Source organism: Dicentrarchus labrax, unplaced genomic scaffold (assembly GCF_905237075.1).
Source record: "Dicentrarchus labrax unplaced genomic scaffold, dlabrax2021, whole genome shotgun sequence".
NCBI classification, from domain to species: Eukaryota; Metazoa; Chordata; class Actinopteri; family Moronidae; genus Dicentrarchus; species Dicentrarchus labrax.
Genome location: NW_026136710.1, coordinates 2,240,327 through 2,267,392, shown reverse-complemented (window position 1 = coordinate 2,267,392; position 27,066 = coordinate 2,240,327). Strand labels below are relative to the sequence as shown.

The following is a 27,066-nucleotide window of genomic DNA, read 5'->3' as shown; positions in this document are numbered from 1 at the left end:
ACATATTATATATATATATATATATATATATATAAGCATAAATCTGTTATGTTATGTACACAAATATATTATTATATGATTGTTTGGCCCTTCAGTTAAATTTTTGTCAGTTTAATAATTAAGTTTAAGGGATCATTACCAAAAAATGTCTCCTCAAGCTGTTTCATTACAACAAAAAAACAATATAATATTAAATATTATATTATCTTGCAAAAGTACGTTTTTATGAATGGACTGAATAAAATATAAAGGAAAATAATACATTACAAAAAATATAATACTATAATAAATAATCCGTTGAAAGTACGTTTTCAAAAGGATGAAAATAAATTAATAACTAAATAAAATAAAATAAAAAATAATAATAATCAAAAACAGAATTACTATTTTATATATGTATGTCTATGTTGGATATAATATAATATAATATAATACATTATAATATATATGATAATATAATAAAACGCTCTATTATATATATTTTTTAAGTTTTTATGAAAGATTACATACGAAATTAAATAAAATTAAATAATTAATTATGAATAATATAATATAACATAATCTTGCGAATGTTTCAGACTGAATATAAAATAAAATAATGCCATATTATAAAAAATAATCTCTAACTACGTTTTAATGAATAGAAAATAAAAAATAAAATAAAATAAAGCCATATAAAATAATGAAATTTCACATTATTATTATATTACATTCTAATGATTTAAATGTGATTATTGTATAAATAGTAAGTCCTTATAAAGCTCGTATAAAGTCCACATTCAGCTGTACAGTGTGTCCTCAGCCTTCACTCCTCCCACTGATCATATGACCAACAACAACTCTTCTGCACTTCCTCAAACGAGCTCATCCTGTGTGTGTGTGTGTGTGAGAGAGAGAGAGAGAGAGTGTGTGTGTGAGTGAGTGTGTGTGTGTATATATATCCAGTCTGCACGCACTCATTCAAACAGCACACCCCTCCCTCCGGACCAGGAAACCCCGACCGAGCTCCTCCAGGTGGACCCGGTTCTGCTGCTGCTGCTGCTGCTGCTGCTGCTGCTGCTGTGGAGGCCCAGATGGCAGGTCTGAGGATCGGATCCGGAGCGACAGGGACCCGGCAGAGAGGACTCCCAGCAGCCCTCGCTGTCCTCACGCTGCTCACCTGCTGCGTCAGGTGTGCGGAACCGCGCGCAAAACCGAGCAACATCATCCTCATCCTGGCCGACGACCAGGACGTTCAGCTGGGGGGGATGGTGAGTGCACCCCGCCTGGAAACAATCACATGTATCGATCCAGGAGAGAGTTTAGAGACACTTCTGGTGTGTTCCTCCCTGTAAAGTCGCTCCTCTGAGGCTTCATAGAGCCGCAGGAGTCGGTTCAGAGTCACTTTATGGTGTTTTTATCACATTATTATCCACATTGGTGTTGATACAGAAGATTTAAACGGTGGTTGTGCAATCTGCTGCCCCATCAGGCTGTCAGCTGGAAATAAAGGAAGTGTTTGTGACTCCAGAAACTAGAAGTCTCTTAGATATATACTGAATATTTGATATGAACAGTGTTTGTGCAACAAGCTGCTCGCTGTCTTTCTACTGTAACTCACTGCTGTAGTGCTGCCTGGATCCGATCCGATCAGATAAACTTTACTGATCCCAAACCTGGGAAGTTCCCTCTCTACAGCAGCTCCAGATACAACACAGCGAGACAGAAAAAATACACATTAAATATTAAGATATAATGAAAATAGAGTTTTATGTAACCAGCGACAACGTCACTTCTGCTGCTCGTTATCAGGGATCATTATTAAATTAGTCAGAGAAGAATCAATAGATCCACAGACGAGTGAGACGACTATATAATTATACATTTTAAGTGAGGTAGTTTTAGTTGAAGAGTAACTAAACCCCAAACCCTCTGAATGTGGGTATTTCGTAGTGCTGTTGGTCCTAATCGGGACATTTTAGAGCATTTTACTGTTTAAATTCTCCATATAATTCCTTTAAAAATGCAGCGATCTACTGGTTGAAACACGGTTATTGTAATTTAATGTCGCTATTAGCTGATCTGGTGGCAGCTTTCTAACGTCTCCACCCTGCAGACCGCGGCCTGCTGCGTAGCCATTAGCCAAGAGCTAGCCTCTCTGAGCCACTGGCTTAGGCCCCGAATGTGCTTCTAGTGACTGTAAAAGCCCCGGCAGACAAAAAGAGGCGGGGCTTAGAAAGGGTAAATTGTCCCGGCTCGTTCAGGCAATAACAAACGAGCGAGGGCCACAATAACCTTTAATACAACGATGGATTCATTAAGAATAACTGGAAATAAACAAGTGTTAGCTGATTTAAACTTATTACGTTCCTTTAATCAAAGTTTAATCACCATCATCAGGAGCAGATCGCAGTCTGAGAAGGAAACGGGTCTCTAGAGGAGGGTAATATCTGCATTAGTGCCCTTAGACCCACTCAGTGTATTATTTATAGAGCCGTTCATTCACAAACAGACAAGAAGCTTCTCTCTTTGAGCTCATTTGCATGTTGTGTCACTTTGCATGTGTCTCTTTGTTCTGCAGACCCCGATGAAGAAAACGAAAGCTTTAATCGGAGACGCAGGAGCAACGTTTGTGAATGCAGTGAGTTCATTTACCGAGCGCTGGACAGTACATACATGCACTATTTCTACTGATATTCCACTACATCCTTGTATGTGAAAACCTACTTGGCAATAAACCCCGATTCTGATTTTACATTAAAGAGACGAGTATATAGAATACAGTTAAAGATTAAACCAGCGGCTGCCAACCTCTTTGTCTTGTCAGGCTGCTCGTCATGTGTCAAATGTCTCTGAGCTGTCAGCACAGGAATTTCCCCTTTAAACCTCTCACAGACTTCCTTGTAATTAATTTTTTGAGGCCCTAAGAAGTAAAAATATCCAACATTTCACAGAAAATGAAGGAGAATTAACACGATAAACAAAGATTTGTTCCCATGAATCATCTCAGGACCCCTCAGCTTTATCTGGTGACTCTTATGGACTAACAAGTGCTTCTATTTTTAATAGTTTCAGTACATTGAGCTAATAATACTTCTGTTATTTTTAGTGAGCGCTCACCTATGATTTCACATTGTTTGTTTTAAATGTTGAAACTGAACACATCCTCCTCCTCTCCTCTGCCGCCATGTGCTTCTCTTTCGTCACCTTTTTTCCTCTCGTCTTCCTCTATTGCCGCTCTCGCTTCCTTTCTCTCCGTCGCAGTTCACCGTCACGCCACTGTGCTGCCCCAGCCGGAGCAGCGTACTGACGGGCCGGTACCCCCACAACCACGAGGTGAGGAACAACTCGCTGTCCGGGAACTGCTCCAGCCTTCAGTGGCAGAAAGGGCCCGAGGCCGAGGCCTTCCCCGTCTACCTCAACAAACTGAAGTACCAGACGTTTTTCGCTGGAAAATACCTGAACCAGGTCTGAACACACAAACACTTACACAACACTGAGTTTACGACACTTCCTGTTTATTTGACATGTGATTGAGTCATGCAGTCAGAAGTTAGGAAGAAGATATAGCTTTAAAGCTTTAAAAAATGCAAACAGTAGGTCTATATCTCAGTATTTGGTTCGCTTCTGTGAAGAAAAGTAAATGTAAACTGTCTAATAGAACAACAGCCAAGTACCAGGGACAATAAAACTCTGAATGTGTCAAAAAAGAAGCCTATTAAGTTTATTATTGTTAAAAAATATTTAAAAAATACATAATACAGACAGAGAATTGCATTAAAAGTTGCTCAGAATTCATCTAAATCACTCGTTTTACACAAACTTCCTGCAGTTACTGAGTTCACTGTTTGGGTTCATTGTACAGTTTTAAATATATTATGAAATATCCATAAAGTATGTCACTGAGTCAGTTTAATAAATGACAGAAAAGGTTCCTTTAAGGAAAAAGGTTGGGAACAGCTCTTCAGAGGATCACCAAAGTTTTTACAATCTATCCTGAGGGGAACTCGAGTGTCTGTATCCATCCGTCCATCCATCCGTCCATCCATCCGACAGCTGTTGATATATTTCAGTCTGGATCAAAGAAGTGGACTGAACTTGTTATTCTGCATTGTGGAAACTGGCTCTGTGTAGAAGAAGTCGCTATGATAGTACAACAGTTCTTACCTGTTACACCAGCGTGACTGCGTCTTAGAAAAATACTTCTGAAAGTGCAACAGCCTCGGGAACATGATATAAAACAACAAACACAACCTGAAGCTTGAACAAGAAACACGTGACTGGACAAACTTATTGCAAAATATCTCAGATGAAAGGTTTGTTCATGCTGGAGAGATTCCTGTCCAAACAGATCAATGTAATGTTACTGGAAACCTTCAGGAGAGCTTCGGATACTTAAATAAAAGGATATGTTGGATGATTGAGACTAGAGGAGGTCAACAGTATTCGCATATCTCACCTCAACCACCAGTGGGCGGGTTGTTGCTGCACTGTCTGCACCCTGACTTCCTGTAACAGACCTCCAAACTACATATTTGAGCCTTGAGTCATTTTTACCAGCAGTTGTTAGTCATGCTTGCTGCAAGAGACGACTGGAATAAGTGTTACACAGAGGCGTCAGAGGATGAATCCTGATAACTTCAGTGATCCTCTGACAACTATTTGATGGATTGCCATAAAATTGGTTGAGCGAGAACTCGGCTGAAATAAGTGTCCGGTACAGATAATGTTGTTTTTACGAGTAAAATGTGTTAATATAATAAACAACTTTAAATATTTCTCCTACGGAAGCCCTCAAAGGCAAATTATTATTATTTTTCTCATGACCAACAGGTGGAATTTTAAGACATTTTTCATTCGTTTTCACAGCGAAAAAAGTTAAACTTTTCTTTTCACAGGTAGAAAAACATCAAAATAAAAAATAATTTGCCTTTCAGAGCTTCCGTACTGTTCTGAAAACAGTTTTTCTAATAAGTACAGCAACTTTTTATCAACTCATAAGCAATTTCAGGCATTAATGAACAACTTCTGTTGAACTGATACAGATAATAGAGCCATCCCCAGTAAACACGAGAAGCTTTATACTTACTTACTTACTTATACATGTAGCTTTAAGCTGTAGACTCTTGTTGTATCATTTTGTTTTTCTGCAGTATGGAAAGAAAGAGGCAGGAGACGTTGGCCACATCCCACCTGGCTGGGATCAGTGGCATGCACTGGTAAGTCTCCATAAACACACACACACACACACACACACACACACACACACACACACACACACACACACACACACACACACACACACATTAAATACTGTATTTACAGGTTCTGCTGTCACAGCCTTTTGCTGTATGGTTACAGGTGGGGAACTCGCAGTACTACAACTACACACTCTCCGTCAACGCCAAAGAAGAAAAGCACGGAGACAGTTATGAGAAGGACTACCTCACAGACCTCATAGTAAGCAGTAATCACGGTCTGAACGCGGTGCAATGACTCCTGCCTGAACCCAACCTGTGATCAGCAGTATTTTCATGCATTTCAACATGTACTGGGACATTTATGTAAGGATTTATGAGAAGAACTAAGAGTGTTCACCTTTTAAAAATCGTCTGCATCAGCTGCTGTCGTAGAAATATAAAATGTCAGCAGGGTGAAAGGTTAATCATCAATGACCAGATGCACTAGAAATGTATGAAATCAGCCAGCTGTACTGATCATTTATGAGTATTTACACTTAGATTTGTAGAGTATTTCGAGTTTGGTTTTTATTTAAATGTGTTTTCTGTTTCCTCCTCATCACATTCAGCTTTGAATATAAGAGTTGAACTTTCTCTTGTCGCCGGCACTGCTGGCTGTTAGTGAGCCGCAGTAATGTTTGTACTTTTTATCAGCAGTGAGGACGGTAAACAAACAGTTATGAAGGGTTACGCCTTTTTGATTTTAATATTACACTTCCATAAAGTTGGGGAACTGGAAGTCGACAGACTAAACATCATTAAGAGTTTACAGCCACGCTGGCGGCTCTTTATGGTCGTATTTACACACAGTGGTGCTTTGAGCTAAATTCTAACTGCCCGTTGTTGAGCAGGTACAAAGTTAAAGCTAAACTAAAAGTATTGGACAGTAACATTTTGACTTGGTGTTGATGGTAGACGACCTGATAAAATACTGGCAGGTGATTGGATGATCAATATAATGTCAAACTCTCACTGAAGCCAGTCGGGAAAAGAGTGAAAACATCTTTCAGAAATAACCTCCAAAAACCTTGAGGAACTATCTTTAAAGCTGAGCTCACCACAGCGTATGTCAGCACAGAGGTTAAAAGCCTGAAGCGATGTTGTTGTTGACAGTTTCTACCAAAGAACAGCTTCAAGATTCTTTCTTTCTTTTTCTTCAGGACTCTTTCAGGTTTATATTTTTGCTGCAAAATAGGAAAAACTTTAAAGCTGTTCAGTGATTCAATAAATGTAGAACTTAATTAATAAAACTTAATTAAACTCAAATCAAATAAAAAAAGTAAGTTGAACTTTGAACAGACATGTGAGACTTCTAATAACATTTGTTTTGCAGCGTGTGACCAGTTGCTGGTGTGATAATGACTCATAGATGCAGAAAACACCACAATCATTAACATACCGCTGGTGTTTCCTGACAAAGACAAAGAGTTTCTGTCTTCGCCTCTTCCTCTGTGTCTTTTAATCAAATGTATAATTCATAGTGTTTAATCCTCCATCCAGACGAACCGGTCCCTGAACTTCCTGGACAACAGGAGCCCTCAGCATCCGTTCTTCCTGATGCTGTCTCCTCCGGCTCCTCACTCGCCCTGGACGGCGGCGCCGCAGTACCAGAAAGAGTTCGGCGACGTTAAAGCTCCTCGAGATGGGAGCTTTGACAAACCGGGGAAGGTTTGTCCAAGTTAACGTCAAACATTATTACTCTGATAAATGTCTTTTTTTTAAATGGTCTTTACCAGTGAATCTCTGTTTGTGTTTCAGGACAAACACTGGCTGCTGCGTCAACCGATCAACCCCATGCCGAGCAAGACACTAGACTACCTGGATAATGCGTACAGGAGAAGGTACGACTGCAAACGCTCTGGTTCAGACTGAAATATCTCATTAAACTAGAAGTTATGAAGGTTTAACGTCATCTTCTGGAGGGACGTTGGTTTGCTGCAAGTCCTGCAGTAGAGGAAGCACTGACTGTATATAATAAGAGCTTCTGGGTCTGAAGTGAAGCCAATGTGGAAGTGTCTTTAACTTGCATTCTTTCTAAAGGCCAGCAGGGCCTCCGTTACCATTCAGTCTTATGAAAAAATGAGCCGACTTCTCAGTTGATTTATTCCCTCAGTAAACCGTTTCCTGATGAGTTTATGGTCTCAGTCTCTAGTTTCAGTCTTCTTCCATACAGCATGATGTTCATTTAGTAACTGATGGTCCCATTTAGAGTAAAACAGACCATAAAGCAGGGTATGCTTTAGGGCGGGGCTACCTTGTGATTGACAGCTCATTCTCAGTGAGTCCGTCCAGCTCAACGCACCAAACTCAGATCAAACTGTCAAACAGTGCTGATCAGATATGGATTCAGATTCTGTTGTTGACTGTTTCTCTCCTCAAATCAGTTCACAAACATATTTTACTATTTATCCGCCATTGTTTCATCGTCTTAAAAAGTAAAACTATGCTATGTGCTGCAGGTGGCAGACTCTGTTATCTGTGGATGACATGGTGGAGTTGCTGCTGAAGAAACTGGATAGTATAAAAGAACTGGACAATACCTACATCTTCTACACCTCTGACAACGGCTACCACACAGGTCTGAAGTCGGTCCTCGGGTCCTCGGGTGGTTTAATACGGTGTGTTTACTGTCTGTGTGCTGTTCTACGGTAATAACCTGTCTGCTCTGTTACAGGTCAGTTCTCTCTGCCCATCGATAAGCGGCAGCTGTATGAATTTGACATCCGGGTCCCGCTCATGGTCCGTGGTCCTGGCATCAAACCAAACCAGACGCTGCAGGTTGCAAACAATCTGACACACACACACACGCACACGTTTACTTACATCTGTTATAAAACGCAGAAATGTGGCTGTAATCTTGGTCTGTTTTTTTAATTCTGTCTGTGTTGTTTGACTCCTTTAGGCTCCTGTGTTGAATATTGATCTGGCTCCCACCATACTGGACATATCTGGTGTCAACCTGTCTACTGTGAATGTGGATGGACAGTCTTTCCTCTCTCAGATGGTCAGATTTCTCTTTAAATTAACCTAAATATTAATTTATTTCCCACAATCTTAAACTAAACTAACTTAAAATCTCTCTATTAGGCCCCTTCACTGCGTAACGGCACTGCACGGCCATTTTTCCTTGTTGAATACACCGGGGAGGGACATCCGACAACAGATCCTGCTTGTCCCAAACTAGGTCCTGGACTGTCTGTAAGTATCTACAGCGAGAAAAGACCAAGATCCTGATCCAGGCAGAGTTGGCTAATAGGACCGCTTGCTGCATGGCTAACTAAATAACAGTTAGCAGCAGTGAGTGGTTACTTTAGCAACAAGTAAAACTATCAGTCCACTAGGAAACTGTAATTTACAGAGAGTTAATTAATTGGTAAAAATACCAGCTTTTACATAATGTCGCTTTAAAACTAAAAGTAACAATACCACAATGTAGAAATACTGATAAAAGTAGTTACAAGTAAAAGTCCTGCATTTATTAAATAAATTTCACATAAAAGTCTAAACGCATTTGCATTCAAATATACTTTAAAGGACCAAAAGTAACAGTTACTCAGAATGCCTAATGTCAGAAAGATGTATATTCTATTAATGGATTGTAATTATTGATGAATTAATGTGTAATCTGCTTTAATGCTGCAGCTGGTAAAAGTGTGTAAATTATCTAAATCTGCAAAGCGACTAAGTTACAATATTCCCTCTGAAATGTATGTAGACAAATTTGAGCAATCACTGTAGTTTCCTGTAAGTTTCACCCATCATAGTCCCCCGTGTAAAACACTGAGCCATACGTCACCAAACTACTAACGATTTTACTCTCACTGGAACAAGTTGACTTACATTTTTAAAGAATTTATATAAAAATCCCCCCCAAAACCCTACAATTTCATTAAAAAAGAAATGCTTAAAACATGCATCAGAGTTTCAGGCATTTTAGGCCTCAACAATCTCCAAAAAAACCTGAAGGGAAATACTGAAGTGAAGCACAAGCTCTTAATTACATTTCACTGAATTACCACCCAACGTGTGGGTGTCATCTGCATACAATACAACATAACAAAATTATCTGTAGCGCTAATGAGTGATAAAAAAATAATGATATAATTCTTATTTATCAGCACTAATTAAACACTTGATTTTCTACAGCAATGTTTCCCAGACTGCGTGTGCGAAGACGCCTTCAACAACACCTACGCCTGCGTCAGGACCCTCGACGGTCAACAAAACCTTCAATACTGCGAGTTCGCAGACAGCGAGGTATGGCGGTGACATGCACTTGCTTTGTACTGCTTTTTACTGGTCTGTGGGGCTCAGCGTCTGTTCTTCTCCCTGCGTCCCTCAGTCGTTCGTGGAGGTGTACAACCTGACGTCGGACCCCCACCAGCTGGAGAACATCGTGAAGAAGGTGGATCCGACCATCCTGCAGGCGATGAACCAGCGGCTCATAAAGCTGCAGTCCTGTGCGGGCGACAGCTGCCGCGACACGAAGTGAAGAAGCTCGAGGAAGGTGCCAAACAGACGGCGTCATACTGCCAGTGGAGTCTGAGTGTTTGGTCAATTTTTACCACAAGTATGATGATTCGAGATGCGGTTCTTTATAACAATGTTTCCTACTGTGAAATGATGACGTCTCAGAAGGAAAAGTGCAAATAATCAGATTAATGATGGTTTAATGAATTCTGTTTAGCTGCTTCAGTTTCAGGGTCCTGGTGTTGTGCTGTGCCGGCTCACTGTCACACTGTCATGGTTTACTGGGACACTTAAGTAGAACGGAGCCATCGTTAGAGAAAAAGTTCGACATTTTGGGGAAACGCACTTACTTGCGCTGATACCACTCGAGGCTTGACCGTATAATATGTATAATTATTATTTTAAAAGTGGTGAACTCTGGGACAGTTTGATAGTGAATGTAATAACGTTTTCCCCTCATGTACTTCCTTAGCGGTCGGCGTACCTCTTAAAAATAAATTTATGGAGCCAGCAGCCGGTTAGCTTAGCTTAGCACAAAGACTGGTAACGGATGGGAACAGCTAGCATGGCTCTGTGCAAAGGTAAGAAAATCTGCCTCGCAGCATCTCGAAAGCTCACTAAGTTTGATGTTGCTGGACAACTTGCTAATAAGCTGATTTCCCAAAATATCGAACTTTTCCTTTAATTTCATTAATAACACGTTTGTGCTTTTCCTCCTGTGACAAAAGTCAAAATATCTGATGTGAAAAATATCTATTTTTTTTCTGAGCTGTGCTCATATATCTCATACTTTTTAGTTTATTATATATTCTTTTAAGATACACTCTTTGCCCGGTTCATATTGTGCAGACACGACTTCGTCTATCTATAAACTGCACTACACTTTAAATCTTCACAGGTTCAGGGTTCAATATGCACATTTAAACATTTTCACAGAAATATTTCCAGTATTTGTCGGATAGTTCTGTTCTGAAATGAAAACGCAACCAAAGGTTCGCTGGTCCGCTGTAGCTGTCTTTAATCCAATCGTCTCTACAGGAGAGGTTCCACGTTTATGGTAAAACGCACGTTTGAGAGTTCGATAAGAAGATTGATAACCACTCTCATGTCTGTCCCATATGAAGCTATCACCAGCAGCCTATTAGCTTAGCTTAGCATAAAGAGAAAGAGAGAAACAGCCATCAATATCGGTATATAACAACACCCATATTGTGGACAGAGCCAGGCTAGCTGTTTCCCCCCGTTTTCAGTCTTTATGCTAAGCTAAGCTAACCGACTGCTGGCTCTATCTACATAAAGTGGCGTCAATCTTCTCGCCTCTTTCTCGTCTATTTCTTTCAGATGAATCTGTGTAAAGTACAGCTCATTAATGTGTTTTATGGACGTAATTTACTTTGTGCCTCAGATTTAAAGGATGAAAAGCTTTTAAAAAAGGTTAATCCTGATGTTTATCACAATACTTAACGGTAAGTATTAACGATACCATTTGTAAAGAGCCGTTTTAAAGACGGGGGGGGGGGTGCTGTGACACGTTTGAGTTTAGACGTTTTAATTGTGAGGAAAAAGGGAAAATTCACATGGTAACATTTAGAAACGCTTTAATCATGTGTGCCTTGTATTTGCACTGACGAGCCCCATGTGCCTTTTTAAATGTGAATGTATTTGCACTGTGATGAAATTGATTAAAAATAAATCAAAATAAGCATTTCAATGTGTTTGTCGTGTGGATGTTGTTGTACATTATCGTATCCTCTGTATGAGGAATGGGATTGTTTTTTAGTCTTTTTTTAATAGCAAGAAAATGAAGTTAACTTAAAGATTACCGTATAATTACAGAATTCATTCATTCATTTTTGGCGATAAATTATTTGAACGAAAAACAAATAGTTGAAACTGATTACATGGAACATTTTAAGTAACACACACTCAGTTTTGTAAGTTAATAAAATTCTTTAGGTGGTTTTTAGTAGATATTTTGTTTTCACGCTGCAAATAAAAATGTCAAAGTCTGTCACCTAAAATTACTAAAACTACTTGATGGATGTTTGTTTTTAACTCTCAATATTCTGTTTGTTTTACTTTAAAATTGTAATATGGTCATTTCATCACTTCTTTTAGTTAAATTAACAACAATGTCTGATGCAACCAGCAGTAAACATTGATTATTGGGGTTTTTAGTGGTCAGTCTGTAATGAGGCAGAAAGGAAACACAGGGAAAGAGAGAGAGGGACGTGATGTGGTTCCAACCTTTTTCCGTAAGGGACCACTTTTATATCTTTAATTAAACTGACTTAGTGACTATATTTTATACACTTATATACTCAATAGTATTTTAGGTACTTTTTATACAATTCTCTCTGTATTATATGTTTATTTTAACATTTTCTCTTCACATAAATGAACCAAATGCTGAGATATAGGTCTCCTGTGTATATTGTTTATGTTTTCTTACAGTCCCTGAAATAAAAGTGGCCTTGTGATGCCCCTGTGAAGCTTTGGTGACCCCTAATGGGGGCCCCGACCCTCGGGTTGGGAACCACTGCTTTACTGGACAGCGACGCAATTTTGCCTGCAATACTTTTCAGACACTTTACACTAAAAAATTGTTTTATAAATCATAACAGAAGTTATCTCAGGACAAATAAAAAAGGTCTAGACTGTACAAAAATGATTAGGACGTCCTGCAAATGGAGTCACGTTAACAGTAACAGAGGAAACATCTCGGAGGAACGTATGGAGAAAACGATGTGTTTCACGCAGACAGAATTATTGTAACACTCGTCAAATATCAGATAAAGTCGCCTGTGGACGTCTTACTGTGTAATTGTTTGATTTGAGCTGTTTCTTTTATGTATTTTCCAGGTTTGTGCAAACTAGCTTAAGTTATAAATGCAATGATATGACTGGTTCATGCTAAAGACTTCCTCCTGTTATTATACACATTAAATGAAATACATGGAAGCATAAGTCATTTCTATTTAAACTCCTTTATTAAACTGAATTACCTGATAAGGAGTCTGATCTGGTTTAACTGGTTTATTTATGAAACTCCCTCTGCTCTGAAAAAGAAAGTGACTCACACCGATTTCATGTTTACGTTTCATTAAACTTGAACTTTCCACAGACAGAAACTGTGATGATAAAAGGATACACACAGTATATTAAACAGTGTTCTTACTGCATTTATTAAACAATTTCAGGCCTGATGTTACAATGACACACATATGATTGTATCTCGTTTCATTCTGAGGATTCATTTCTTGATAAATGTCCATTTTGGGGGTAACTGAAAGCAGAGAACAGCATCTCTGAGCAGGAATGGAGACAGAAAGGGAAATCTAACTCACAGGTACTTGTACACCGCCTTTTTATCCAGGGTCTGGACAACGAGCTTGAAGGGGCATTTGTATAAGTGCGACAGCATCGCCTCCGTATAGCCGATTAAGAAGTAAAACTTTTGCGGCGTTAATTTCTGTATCAATATAGCGCACACTATGATCACGTTGCCGCGCCGTTTGATCACGATCTCGTTGGCCAGGCAGTTGTGGAAGGTCCCGGACACGAAGCGCCTTATGAACACATCCTCTACGGTCCGTTCGGCTGCTCCCTCCTCCCCTTTGAGGTTACCTGGAAGAAACAGGAAGGACTTTGTAAATTATACAGAGACTAACGTTGACATTAGGGCTGAAAGGACTGATACTGTTACTGAATTTAAAAAAGATCCCCTCCAGGAACGTATACGAATAGTTTCTGATGTGTTTTTTCCACAATAAAAAGTTTATTTCCTCATTAAAATCCGTAAAAAATCATCTCATCATTAAAAACTGGACCTTAAAAAGAATGGTAATTCTCAGTGAGCTCAGAGAAACTTTCCAGTTCCAGCAGATGAATGTAAAAACATGCTTCTGGTGTCAAACTCTGCACAGTGAAGCTCAAACATCCGACTGAAGGAACAAGAAGAACTAGAATAACCGTCTCGCGCTCGTATCCCTCCACCAACCAGTCAGGTTCCAGTTTACATCCAGACTCATGTGTGAAGTGAAAACTTAAATAAAAAGTGAATTTTTTTTTGGGCTAATTGGAAGACTGATTCCAGTGAATATATATTACACATGTACTTAATCACTCAGGGTTGCCGTCGTTTGTCCACATTAATTTGGACGATCAGTAGGTAGAATTCATTTTACAGAATCTTCTACAAAGTTAAAGTGTTCGTACACTATGTGTAATTAACATCATTATCAACCACAGCAACAAGAAATGTCATCATTAATCGTTGAATGCAGGTAGATTTGAGAATTGTGTTCACAGCTCTGGAGAAAAAGATCATAAAGTCTGTTCCACTTTGCGTTCGCTAAAACTCCTTTAAACAGTCGAGTTTCAAACTAAAATGCTCCTAAAAGGTTTACGTAGACGGTCTGAGTTAAATACAAACATTTCCAGGACAACATAGATTCTATGTTTAAATACATTTCCAGGTGTTTTCATGACTGGAAAACTAGTCTCCAACTCTCCAGCTTACTTATGTAAAGATGTATTCTTGTAGATTAGAGCTGCACAAAGTTCACTGCAGTTAATGTAGTTTCATTATTTGTGGGGTAAAAATGTTCTGTAAATATCTTTAATCATCTGAGCTCTCAGTCGAGGGAACTTAGGCTCCTCGTAACATTTTACATCTTAATAAAACTAAATGAAAGGTATTTGATTTCGGCCGCATTCCACCATTAAGTTTCAGTTTTGGCCTTCCAATGAAAAGAAAACTGTTGTGTTGAGAAACTTTAAACCACGAGAGTCGCTGACACAAACACTGTGGTTCAATATGTGAGGTGGGGGGGCGTATTGTAACTCACTGGTGTGCTGCGACAGCCATCCTTTGCGGTGACCAATGTAATGAGGTGGAAGTGCTTCCTCGTAGGTCAAAGGATAGTCTCCTTTCCCCACTCGGGGGCGAGCTGCTCGATTCTGGAGAACAAAACGGAGAGAAAGAGAAACAAACGTCTTTAATTTGATGTTTAGGAGGTGTAAACAGATAACGAACCTCCTTCTGTGTTCTTTAATCCAGATCAGGAAAGAGCTCCTAACGTTATTATTTCTCTACATTTCTACATTCAGACCATGAAAGACGTGGACTGAATGGACTTCTGGATCCACGTTCTTCTCACATATTTTATAATCTTTATACATCAGAAAATACTGCTATTAAAGCGTGTATATAATGTGCATTAGTTGGTTTGTTCTGTCCATCCTGAGAGAGGAATTCTTTGAAGTTTCTTCCATTTTTCTACCGTTAAAGGGTTTTTTCTGACCTGAATTCAGAGTCTACAGACAGATTATAAAGCTGAGGCAGAATGTAATTGATATGCAGCTCTGGCGTGCAGCCTGGGTATAGTTATATATGTGATACAATAATATAAAGTTCATTCATTCATCCCAAATATTAAAGGGATTCTGTACTAAACAGATTGTAACTTTTGGGAGATCCCGGTTTGAATTATCTAACTAATATAAACATGAGCTTCAGCTAAACGTTGAACACTGACAGCGCAGTAAGAAAGGATCAGTGAATGTCTAATATGAACAGGAGGAACGATTACAGCAGACAGACCTTAAATAAAGTGGATTTATCCTTTAAGTGCCTTTAATGCAGCGGTTTAAAGAGGGTCAACGCCCATATTACAACAGCCTGATGGTTAACTGAGGGTTTACCTTGCAGCACACTGCAGTGACGTGGAGGGATCGGCACAATGAGCCGGACCTGGTTAAAGCGCTCTGCAGAGAAAACGGAGGAGACAGATTAACACACTAACAACTGTAAATGCTGAATATTTAAAATGCATTTCTTTTTGCATTTTAAATGTTTTTTAGATGTTTAAAAGAGAAAAGGCTCAAAAATGTCAGTATTTGATTCAATAATCCCAAAAATTAGATTACTTTAACTTGTAATCTGGTAGATTATGTTACTAATTACATCTCAAAACATTTAAAAATGCAAATAAAATGAATTTAGCATACTCAGCATTTGCTGCTGTTAAAACTGCCACATTTTAAAGAGGAAATCAAAAATATAATCAATTAATCCTTGATCATGAAACTATAATCCAACAAAATCTGGGTTGATTACAGTAATGTAATCTGATTACATCATTACATGTAATCAGTTAGTAGCCAACATTGAAAACATGTTTAATAAATCTTCTTTGATAAAACATTTAATCTTTCTTTCTGCTTTAAATCTCCTACCTACAACGCACAAGCCTTTTGCACTATTCATATTTAATTTCCACTTTAGGAGTTTTAGTTTTTATACTTTAATTTATAGTTTTTATATCTTCTAATATTAATAATATTAGTAATATTTTTATTGTGATATTCTCTGTTGTCACTACTACTGCTGCTGTGTCAACCTGAGTTTCTCCCAAGGGGGATCAATAAAGTTTTTTTTTTTTTTTTGGAATTAATATTTTTTTTTTTTTTTTTTGTCTTTCTTTCTGTCTGTCTGTCTTTCTTTTTTTCTTTCTATCTATCTATCTATCTATCTATCTATCTATCTATCTATCTTTCTTTCTTTCTTTCTTTCTTTCTATCTTATTCTTAAAGAGGGATCCTCAGTTAAAATGTAGTTTTAAGGCCTTTAAATCAAACTACCACAGATTACTTCTCACATAGTGGTTTAATATGAGAGCAGTTAATCAGCTAACAGAAAGAGTTATCGATCTGATAGAATAAGGAGCCACTCAGAGATATTTAATATAATATAATATAATATAATATAATATAATATAAACCTTATCAAACAGTCAGACACTGAAGCTATAAGCAGGTTAAACTGCAGCATTAAAACTCTCTCCGTCTGCAGCTGAATCAACAGGAGGACGCTGATATCTGCAATGTCAACACGACTTCACAGAAATGTGTTTAAATTGTTTTAAATATTATTTTTTTACTCACCAGGAGCCTCACGCTGCTCAAGGACACCGCCATGTTGTTCTTTCCAGTGCAGTAACGTAAAACAGAGAGTGAACTACTTTCTCTTATTTGTGTTTTATCACGGTGCCGTTATAGTTTTAGCACATAATTAAACCCGCAACATGCAGATGATTATAAAGTCGGGTTAAAATGGTCAAGTTGTTTTTTTATCTGGGGGAAAGAGCCTCCACCTTGGAACTGTGTAGCCGATCGTTTCCACCGGACGACTTTTTAACCGCACCCACCGGATACAGACAAAATAAAAATCTTAGAGAAAGGGCAGCTTTCGATAAATTGCTTATACTCATTATTAGATAGATACAACACAATATTAAATCTTTATACTTCCGTTTTTTACATTTTCAAACCATCGATTGAGTCAAAACACACGTGTTTTGCAAACCTTCTACCCTTATTTTGAAAACCCAGCACCGGAAAGTGTCACTATAACTCAGGCGCGGGGAAACAGAAGACACCCACTTATTTATAAACCTGAATTTACCGACCGCCTTTCTCTCTCTCTTTGTTTGTTTGTTTGTTTGTTTGTTTGTTTGTTTGTTGACGGAGAGCCGTTGAAAGCCCGCCATGGCGTCGCCGCTGGAGATGACAGAGATGTACGACAACGCGCTGCTCGGCATCCTGCAGCACGTCGGGAACATCCACGACTTCCTGCGGGTCTACTTCGGGTTCTTGTACCGCAAGACGGACTTCTACCGCCGGCTGTCGAGCCCCGGCGAGAAGATGGGCTTCCCCCCCGGCGCGGCGGAGAAAATGGTGTTTCAGGTGAAGTTGTCGAGGCAACCAGGTGAAAAAGGGAGCAGGTGGTGTTTCACGTGTGACTGAGGCTTCCAGGTCAGCTGGTTTAACTGTGGTTATTGTGACGTTCACTGGCACACGCTGAGGTGTTTCTATTGTTTTGTCCACCCCGCTCGTACCGGAGAGGTTAGAGGGTCGAGCAGCTGTGAGGGACAACAACAACCTACAAACACAGAAAGAAAGGCTTAAATCAATAAGTTAATATATGTAGGCATAAACAATTAAATAGATATTGACATGGGAATGAATAAATAAATAGAAATAAGTGCAGAAATACAGAAAGTATTTATCTATTTAATTGTTTATTTATTTATACTTGTGTTATTCTTTGTCAGTTCAGTTCAAACTGGCTTTATTGGCACAGAAAACAGATTAAGTGTTAAATATCTGTATATAGAGATCAGTAAGAATAAAGTTAAACAGATAACTTGCAGTAACTCGTCTCTGAATAACACACTACAGTTCAGACGGTTTCTGTTTCACAGGTCAAATATGTGACAGACATTATTATAAAGTGCTGCAGACGTACAGATGTTGTTCTCCAGATGTAAGGAAACGTGTTTCTTTGACCCTACAGAGCCAAACAAATGTCACATCAGCATAAATTTAATATGTTTTTTCAGTGAAAATGTAAACAGCCACAGTTTCAACCTTCATTCAGGATTACATTAGTTTAAGAGTGTCCCTAATAAACTGAACACACTGATTTTAGTCATCGGACGTCTGGATCTTAAGTTATCAGAGAAACGTTAGCAGCCCCTCCGGGACGTCCTTTGTCTGTCCAACAGCGTGGGAGAAGCAGTGATTGTTAAGGTGGAACTGCTTTATTCAGTGTGTTTAAGGTGGAACTGCTTTATTCAGTGTGTTTAGTGGTTTTAATCAGCGGGTCTGTTTGTGTTGGAGAGGAGGAGACCTCTGTGGATCATTGGGCTCCCGGTAGAAACCTCCTGAACCATGAACACTGAAGGAATCCTAACCGGGAGAAGCTGACTGCAATGGTGGTGAAGACAACAACTCCCATGAAACGCTGGATTTCCTCCTCTCTGAGTAAAGATGTGTGAGTGAGTGAAGTTCCTGCACTGATCTGTGATAATCTTTTGTTTCGTCCTCAGACATTTAAGCTGTTTGAGAAGATGGCGGATCACGACAGAGAGAGGCAGCTGAGCGAGCTGCAGAAGAGAGAGGAGAGTCGAAGCGTTCCCCCGGCAGTTCAGGAGCTGGAGATCGCCGCCGAGCCTCCCGAGGGGACGGAGGAGAAGAGCGCGGAGGCGGCGCAGACGCAGAGCTCCTCCTCCTCCTCGTCGGACGGCGGGGAGGTTCCTGCCGAGGCGACCGGCGCCCCTCAGCCCGACGGCGCTCAGGCCCAGTTACCTCAGGGAGACCAGGCAGCTGCAGCCAGCACAAACTCAGCAGAAGAGTGAGTAAGCAAGGTCTTCATGTGGAAGGGAACTGGGAAGAAAAAGAGCACCAGTGGTATCGAGGAGAGGGCTGGGCAATATCTCCATTAATCGTTTCTTTTACCTAAGTCAGTGGTTCCCAATCTGGGGGTCAGGACACTCATTAGGGGTCGCTAAAGCTTCACAGGGGGTCCTACGGTCTTCTTGATTTTTAAGGGGTGTGAGAAAACTTAAAAAATACACAGAGTAAGTCTATATCTCAGCATTTAGTTCATTTCTGTGAGCAAGAAAACAGTGAACATGTCAAAAAAGAATCTTTCAAGTCTCTATTATTGTTAAAAAGTATAAAAAAAATACATAATACAGACAGATTGTAGAAAAAGTTCCCTAAACAGCAAATAATCTGTTAAAAATTCATCTAAATCTCTGGTTTGACACAAACGTCCTGCAGATACTGAGTTCACTGTTTGGATTCATTGTGCAGTTTTGAATACCGTCGATGTAGCTGAAACATTAGAGCAGAAAATATTTGACGTTTCGTTGGTTTTTAAAGGATTTGTCCGTCGTTGTGTTTCAGGGTTCAGGATAAATTTCAGTCCGACCCCGACAGCTACAACGGGGCGGTGAGAGACAACTACAGCTGGTCTCAGGACTACACTGACCTGGAGGTTCGCGTGTTTGTGCCAAAGACGGTTGTCAAAGGCCGGCAGGTAAACGCAGTCCCCCCCCCCCACATACCACGAATACCTCTCTGACTCCGGCTGTGTCTCATGCTTGTGTCCCGCTGGCCGTCCTCAGGTCAGAGTCAGTCTGCAGGCCAGCAGCATGAAAGTGTGCGTGCTGGGAGCCGAGGAGAAGACGCTGATGGAGGGAGAGTTCACTCACAAGATCAACACCGAAAACTCTCTGTGGAGTCTGGAGCCTGGAAGCTGCGTGGTCGTGAGTACACTCGTGTTTTATTCCGTCCGTAAGAGCAACTTTTAAACGACTTCCAATCTAACTCGCCGCGTTCGACTTCCAGCTGTCGCTCAGCAAGACCTCGGAGGTTTGGTGGAACGCGGTGCTGAAGGGAGAGAAGGAGATTGACATAAACCAGATCAACCGCGAGCGCTCCATGGCGACGGTGGACGAGGAGGAGCACGCCGTCCTGGACAGACTGACCTTCGACTACCACCAGAAGCTGCAGGGAAAACCACAGAGTCACGAAATGGTGAGGAACCGACTCGACAAACACAACAGACCTGAAGTAGATAACACAGGGTACTCAGAAACCACCTGACCTGGAGCCACCTGTTAATCCACATATACACACAGCAGCACTTATATAGAAATATACTTAATTTATACTCATTAAAGAACGTACTAAGTCCACTTTTGGTCTAATAATGATGTAACTACACCTTTAAACTCTATCAGAGACTTCAGGGGACGTGACCTAGACACCGACCGGAGTCTATTTTTGACGGAAGCCGCGATCCTCTCACGTCATGAAGGACGAGGAGTAGATCACATTGTCAGGAAGTCAGACACAGAAACCGCATGGAGAATTTTCAAAATAAAATACCGCCTGCAGACTCCTGATCGTATTTCACGCTACATTCAACATTGTGGCGCCAGACCAGAAGTCGCTCAGTCTGAGGCAGGTTAGAGGATCTGAAACGGAGGAACACATTGTTTTGTTTCCTTTTTTAAGTAAACAAAGTCGGGCAGGCAACACAGACTAAAGAAGCTCCTGAAATATAATAAAATAAAATAAAACCTGCAACTCTAGGCTGTTTTGGCATCATCAAGGTAACAAAATATAATAATATAATATATAAAAATAGACTTTATTCATACTGAATTTTAGAAAACAACAAACAAAACTGATTACATTGAAAATTTTAAGTAACAGAAAAAAACTAAAACATTAATTGAGAAGCTTTTACTAATAATTTTAAGTGAGTTAATTTTCCTATTTTTATTTGTCCTGTAAAAACAATATACAGAGTAAAAAGTACAAAACTAAGTTAATGTCATTTCAAATTTCTAGTAAAAGCTGCTTCATCAACAATGTTTTTAACTTAACAAGTTTGGTTGTCTGAGCTGTATTCAGTTGGTTGTAATCTGCACCTTCACCACTAGATGTCACCAAATCCTCCACACTGAGATCTTTTTATTACAGACATTCAGCCGTGAGACCAACTATCAGTCTGTTTGTATCAGCTCTGGTGGTCAGTGACTCCCCTCTAGATGGCACTGTGGTCTTTATTAGCCCGACTGCTGCAGAGGTCACATCTTCTCTGTGTTTGTCTCCACAGAAGGTGCACGACATGCTGAAGAAGGGCTGGGACGCCGAGGGCTCACCGTTCAGAGGGCAGCAGTTCGACCCCTCCATGTTCGACATCCCACCCAGCGCAGTGCAGTTCTGAGGCAACAGCCACAACTCGGCCAAACCAGAACTGAAACCCAGTTTATTCACAGAACTGGTGGCAGGAAGGTTTCCCTGCCGGTCTGTTGTGTTTGGAGCTTTTGAGCGGACGGGTGGGAAGAGAATTCAGATTGTGACGAGGACATCGTGTCACTAGATTGAGCATTTATTTGATGTTTTGGCAGATTGAAATCTGATAAATATGTGTACTTTGTTCACTGTTTTGCTCTTTATTTAATAACTCTGCAGTGCCTATAGGTTTGTCTGCCCGACTGAGGGATTCTGTTATTGTTTCTCATGTTTGTGTTCATACAAATTCCCCAAAAACTGTTTGCAAAACAGCATTTTACCATTTCTTTTTATCCAAATGTAGCATAAAGTTTTACAAAATTTCCAGAAAATCTGCAAAAGAAAATGAGGATTAATGTGCGTTTGTGTCCATTGCACCGGGTTGCACCAGCGATGTGTAAGTTCTCTCCTCAGTTATATAGATATTAAAATCTGTTGCACCACAATTACTTGGGGCTAAATCTAACAAGCTTGGACGTGAATAACTAAAGAAAGTGGCCAATCGATGATCAAAGATCGAGTTCCATCATCACGGTTGAGCATGAGCCACTTGGCATCGTAGTAGTAAGCTGTTGATACTGAAATATATCAATAAATTAAGTTTACTGAGTTTCAAAATGGCTGCAATTAATGAAAAAATGATTCTGTGTGAGTTTAAAACTTCTTTTCCACTCATTAAAATGCCCAAATGTCCTGGAAATTCTGCCTCATTTGAACTGTTACTGATGGCCTGTGGCCAAATGAATATACGGTGAGAGGAAGACTGAAGTAAACCGTGGTCCAATTTCTGGAGACGCAACAGAAACGTCTCATAAACACTGACCACTTAAATCAGTGACCCCTGCATCAATAAAAAGGAATAAAACTGCAGTTAAATGTGTCGATTTTAAATCTACAGGTAAATAATTGTTAACTGTTAGTAAGTTCTGTCCTTTGTTCTCAAGAAAAACTGGAAAATGATATCTTAAAACAAGTAATCTAGGGAGCCTGTGTAACTTTTATTATGTTGTAATTTATCTCTGGTTTATTAACCGCTTTTATTTTAATAATCCATAAATCACAGCCCCCACTAGGGGTCACCAAAGCTTCATTGGGGTCACGAGGCCTTTTTTATTTCATGGGGTGTAATAAAACTTTAAAAAAAATACACACAGTAGGGCTTTATCTAAAGCAAAGTTAAATGAAAGTGTTTTAAAGTTTAGAGTATTATTTGAGATCTGAACTGTTTTTACAGAGCTTCAGTCTCTGATCAACAGACTCGTCCTGCTTAAAAACAACCAAAGAGCTGATTAAACAATGTCAAAAAAGAAACCTATTAAGTCTGTTTGATTGTTAGAAATGTAAAAATACAGAATACAGACAGAAAATGTTAGAAAAATATCAGAACTGATCAACATTATTTTAAAATTTTTTTTTTTTTTAAAACCCCAAAAATTTTTTATTTTTTTTTTTTTTTTTTTTTATTTTTTATTTGGTTTTTTGGGGGGGGGGTTTTTTAAAAATTTAAAAAAAAAAAAAAATTAAATTTTTTTAAAAGAAGGGAGTTTTTTTTAATTTTTAATAATTTTTTTTTTTTCAAAAGGGAAGGAAAGAAGAAGGAAATAAATTTTTTTTTTTTTTTTTTTATTAATAATAAAAATGTTAAAGGGGTTTGGTTTTTTTTTTTTTAAAAAACCTAAAACTTTAAAATTAAAGTTGTTTTTTTTTTTTTTTTTGTCTTCTCTGATAAAAAAAAAAGAAGAGGGAAAAATATTATAACATGTTCAACAGGTTCAGCTGCCTCACAAACAAACAAACAAACAAACACACAACGGATAAATAAAAAACTTTAATTATAAAACATAAAGCCCACTTACTGTCTTTAAACACATCTCACAGTCTTCATCAGCAATTATAAGTTGATTAAATCACTGAAAGTATTTTCAACAGGATCAGATTCTGTTGGTCCAACTTAATTTAAATGCGTTGATTTACTAATATTATATTTGTCAAATGGCACCAGTAATTTTTTATGTTTATTATTTTATGTTTCATCAATTAATTAAATTCAAAGAACAACGTTTGTGTATCAAAAAGTACAAAAAACAAAAAAAATGGTTTGTTCTTGTTGGACCAACATGACTTTTATCTGAATTTACTTTGAATTATGTCCAACAAACATGATCCAAACAATTAATTATCATAAACTCATTAAATTCATTTAATATTAACTCAATTCTAGTTTGTTAATCAAACACATTCCATGGTTTGTTTATTTGTGAAGACTTAAATAATTAAATATGGCCCCTTGATAATCATTTTAATACATATTTTATTATTTTCTTCTCTTCACTTTATTGAGACGAGTCTTTACTGGGAGAAATTATACATCAGTTTAATTAATTAATACTTAAAGTGTTTTTGAGCCTCTCGTGACGACTGAGGGAGACAAGAAGTACTTTATGTGACTGTGCTGATGTAACATCTTTCTAGTCTACTGAGGACTCAAAGCGCCATGTTCACCTTAAACTATTAATTAATTAAACTGTTTAAATTTATACTTTAAGCATGACCAAATATACAAATAACTCAAGTGTTTATTGTTAAGGTAACTTGGGTAAATTAACCAATTTCATTCAGTTAATCGAACTTAAAATTTGTAAATAAATTTCACTCATTTGCAGCGTTTACAAAAATAAAACAGGAAACAAACACACAGATTATAATTTCACAATAAAACAGATTATGGTGACTGATGGACTGTAACATACTGTGTATATAAGGCCTCACGACCCCCGCTTAAGCTTTGGTGACCACTAGTGGGGGCACTAACCCCCAGGTTGAGAACCACTGCTGTAGAACATCCCAGTCTCCTCATGCTTAAAGTGTTTATTTTTTATTTCAGTTAACTAAAACCACACACCTAGTTTTATTATAATAACCTTGGATAATACTTTTACTTTATTTTTATTATATTACATTATATTATATTATATTATATTGTATTGTATTATATTATATTATACTATATCATAGTGTATTTTATTATATTATAGTGTATTATAGTGCATTATATTATATTATATTATACTATATTATAGTGTATTATATTACATTATATTATATTATATTATATTACATTATATTATATTATAGTGTATTATATTATATTATATTACATTACATTATATTATATTATATTATAATGTATTATATTACATTATATTATATTATATTATATTATCTAAAATTCAGAACTGAGCATTTTGAAAATACCCCTCCCTCCTGCAGTAGAGGAGATACTAAGCTTTCATTAAACTCCTCAGTGTCTGACTCTCCCTCCTCTCTTTCCATCTTTATGTTTCCTCTCTCACCTTCAGTCCATCATCAGCTCTTTCTTTCCATCCAGAGAGTGGAAAGATGGCTGACTGTGTGTGTGAATGCAATGACGGCTCAGGAGGAGGTATAAGAGCGCTGTGCGGCTCTGTACAAATGGATGCAGAAGAAAGCATTACAGCGTTGTTTTAACTTGAACTAAGTGAGGAGAGGAAGAGACACATTTCCCTTTCAGTGTCTCAAACTTAGTTTTCAAAGTAGCAGAGAAGCAATTTATGTATTAATGAAGTCAGTGATCGGGGTCCATGAACGGAACAGAAACATAATGAGAGCAGAGTGCTGCTGTCAGATATTATAACTGTTCTTTAGTCTTTATCAGACTCTGAACACTTTATTGATCCCAGGGGAGGCGGGGGGGTTGAGTTGGGTTACAGCTGCTGTAGTTGTTAAGCAAAGAGAAGTTATGAGAAATAAATAAGAGAAGAATTATATGTTAAAATATGTTCAATATGCTACAATTTATAACAACAATATACCAGTTTGGCCTCCTGTTGACACATTTTTATGATTTCTTTATTAAAAAAGATGTAAACAGGAACATAAAACACAATATTTGCAGCAAACATTTGTGCATTTTTTGTTTTAATTTCATAAACTGAACCTTAAATAGAAACATCACTGTGGTCGTCTGTGCAAAGGTTTGGACAAACTAAGAGTACTGCAGTCTCAGACCTTCATCGGCTCGTTAGCCCCGAGGGAGGTGAACAGTTATCTAACATCAGCTGGAGCCAATTTCAACCCTTTACAGACTCTCTGACTCCTCAAACCTTTGAGTGAACACTCAGCAACCACCGGTTCCTCTGAGCAGCTGAAAGTGAAAGTTATTGATGTCCACAGGGCAGGAGAAGACTACAAGAAGAGTGCTGTCAGCCGGCAGTTTCCACAGTGTGAAATGTAATTAACAGATGGCAGTTTAAGGGGAAACTGTGGAGGTCAAGATGAGATCTGTGAATGTGAACAGAAGTGTTGGTGCATCGATTCACCAACAAAACCTTCATGGTACAGTGAGTAGAAGAAAACCTTCCCTTTGTCCACATCACAAACTCCAACGTCTGCTGTCACGTTTGTGTCGGGACATCAGATCGTTGGAAACTGTGTGCGCTGATAAATTCAGACTTTTGTTTTTTTCCAATAAAATAAAAACACTGACAGTATAAATAAAACTCACTGTACATTAAAGAGGTCCTTAACCCTAAAATGTGGTTTTTAAAGGCCGTGAACTGAATTATATGAACTGAACTGTGATTAAAACATATAAAACCAATAAAAGCTCCAGTGGAGAGTCGGACAGCAGCTGCTCATTAGCTCTATTAGCTCTGTTGGCTCCGACTAACTCGCTGTTCCTGCTACGCTGCTGTGGTCAGTCTGTATGAAGGCCACGCCCCCTAAAGTCTCTGTCCTCTGCAGGTCACTGAAACACTTTTGCAGAACTGAAGGATGGCGTCTCGAAAGTAAACAGACAATAAAAATTGATCAAAATCGGACAAATAAATAGTTAAAAACAAAAACTAACAACACAAACAGACTCACTATGCTGCTGCTGTGATAAATTATGATTTAAATGAAAGTTTCTACACTTCAAACTTCAAAATATGACCTCATATGAACTTATATTAACGGATCTGATCCGGATTATTGCTGGTGTAAAGTGTCGGTTCTGGTTCTGGTACTGAACCTGGACCCCTGCAGGACTTTATGCTCTTATAGCTATATGATGTTTTTGGTTTATTTGGGCTCCTGACAGGTTGATGCTTAAATTAAACTATAATCTTTTATTTGTTAAAAAGAGAACATTTGGATTCACTTCCTCCTGAAAAACATTCCTATAAATACACTGTAATCTGATTACTGTCTGATTATTTAAAGAGTAATCTGTCCAATCAGCTCTCTCTCTCTCTTCTGATTTCACTTTTTCTTTATTTCTTTTCCTTTTTTTTTAATCCCCCACCCGGAGGAACACGTCATGTGGTGATCTCACATTTCCAGTTTGTGGGTATTTAAAGAGTCCTTCCTCTGCAACCGGCTGCCAGACCGGAGAGCCCACCACCGTACCGAGCCGGGACCCCTCCGTCCCCCTGTGGGTGTGTGTGTGTGTGTGTGTGTGTGTGAGTGTGTGTGCAGCTGAACCCGTCCGGAGGTCTGAGGTGGGCGGAGACTGAGCCCAGAAGGTCCTCCCGTCCGCAGCGACGCACCGCGCATTTCGGAGTCCCGCACCCGTCCGAGGAGGAAACATCATGGCAACGACTACTTGCACACGTTTTACGGATGAATACCAGCTGTACGAGGAGCTTGGCAAGTAAGCCGCTGTTGCATAATATTTATCTGAGTGTTCCCCTCGCCTTGC

General features: G+C 38.8%; 4 protein-coding genes across 6 annotated transcripts in view; 3 read left to right on the top strand and 1 right to left on the bottom strand.

Annotated features, from left to right (window-relative positions):
• Positions 1 to 858: 858 nt before the first annotated feature.
• On the top strand, positions 859 to 10,154 carry gnsb (glucosamine (N-acetyl)-6-sulfatase (Sanfilippo disease IIID), b). Its single transcript, XM_051412420.1, has 13 exons — positions 859 to 1,250; positions 2,561 to 2,620; positions 3,244 to 3,447; positions 5,133 to 5,198; positions 5,341 to 5,439; positions 6,720 to 6,887; positions 6,978 to 7,060; positions 7,679 to 7,797; positions 7,894 to 7,997; positions 8,122 to 8,223; positions 8,307 to 8,417; positions 9,366 to 9,476; positions 9,562 to 10,154. Exons 1-13 carry the CDS (start codon positions 1,074 to 1,076, stop codon positions 9,709 to 9,711), a joined length of 1,554 nt encoding a protein of 517 aa, XP_051268380.1. The 5' UTR covers positions 859 to 1,073; the 3' UTR covers positions 9,712 to 10,154.
• Positions 10,155 to 12,855: 2,701 nt separating this feature from the next.
• On the bottom strand, positions 12,856 to 17,102 carry mrps24 (mitochondrial ribosomal protein S24). The gene is made up of 4 exons (XM_051412433.1): positions 16,638 to 17,102; positions 15,396 to 15,458; positions 14,540 to 14,651; positions 12,856 to 13,316 (listed from the first exon to the last, which is right to left on the bottom strand). Exons 1-4 carry the CDS (start codon positions 16,668 to 16,670, stop codon positions 13,033 to 13,035), a joined length of 492 nt encoding a protein of 163 aa, XP_051268393.1. The 5' UTR covers positions 16,671 to 17,102; the 3' UTR covers positions 12,856 to 13,032.
• nudcd3 (NudC domain containing 3) lies at positions 17,095 to 22,047 on the top strand. The gene is made up of 6 exons (XM_051412429.1): positions 17,095 to 17,438; positions 18,584 to 18,888; positions 19,446 to 19,578; positions 19,667 to 19,807; positions 19,890 to 20,078; positions 21,169 to 22,047. The coding sequence occupies exons 1-6, from the start codon at positions 17,241 to 17,243 to the stop codon at positions 21,277 to 21,279; spliced, it is 1,077 nt and encodes a 358-aa protein (XP_051268389.1). The 5' UTR covers positions 17,095 to 17,240; the 3' UTR covers positions 21,280 to 22,047.
• Positions 22,048 to 26,721: 4,674 nt separating this feature from the next.
• LOC127370769 (calcium/calmodulin-dependent protein kinase type II subunit beta) overlaps positions 26,722 to 27,066 on the top strand; it is a 46,942-nt gene continuing 46,597 nt past the window's right edge. The window contains exon 1 of one of the 3 annotated variants that reach the window (XM_051413128.1): positions 26,722 to 27,018. In XM_051413128.1, coding sequence (XP_051269088.1) covers positions 26,957 to 27,018 — 62 coding nt within the window. In that variant the 5' untranslated portion in view covers positions 26,722 to 26,956. The remainder of the gene's footprint in view (positions 27,019 to 27,066) is intronic. The other 2 variants (XM_051413129.1, XM_051413127.1) reach the window with 2 other exon arrangements.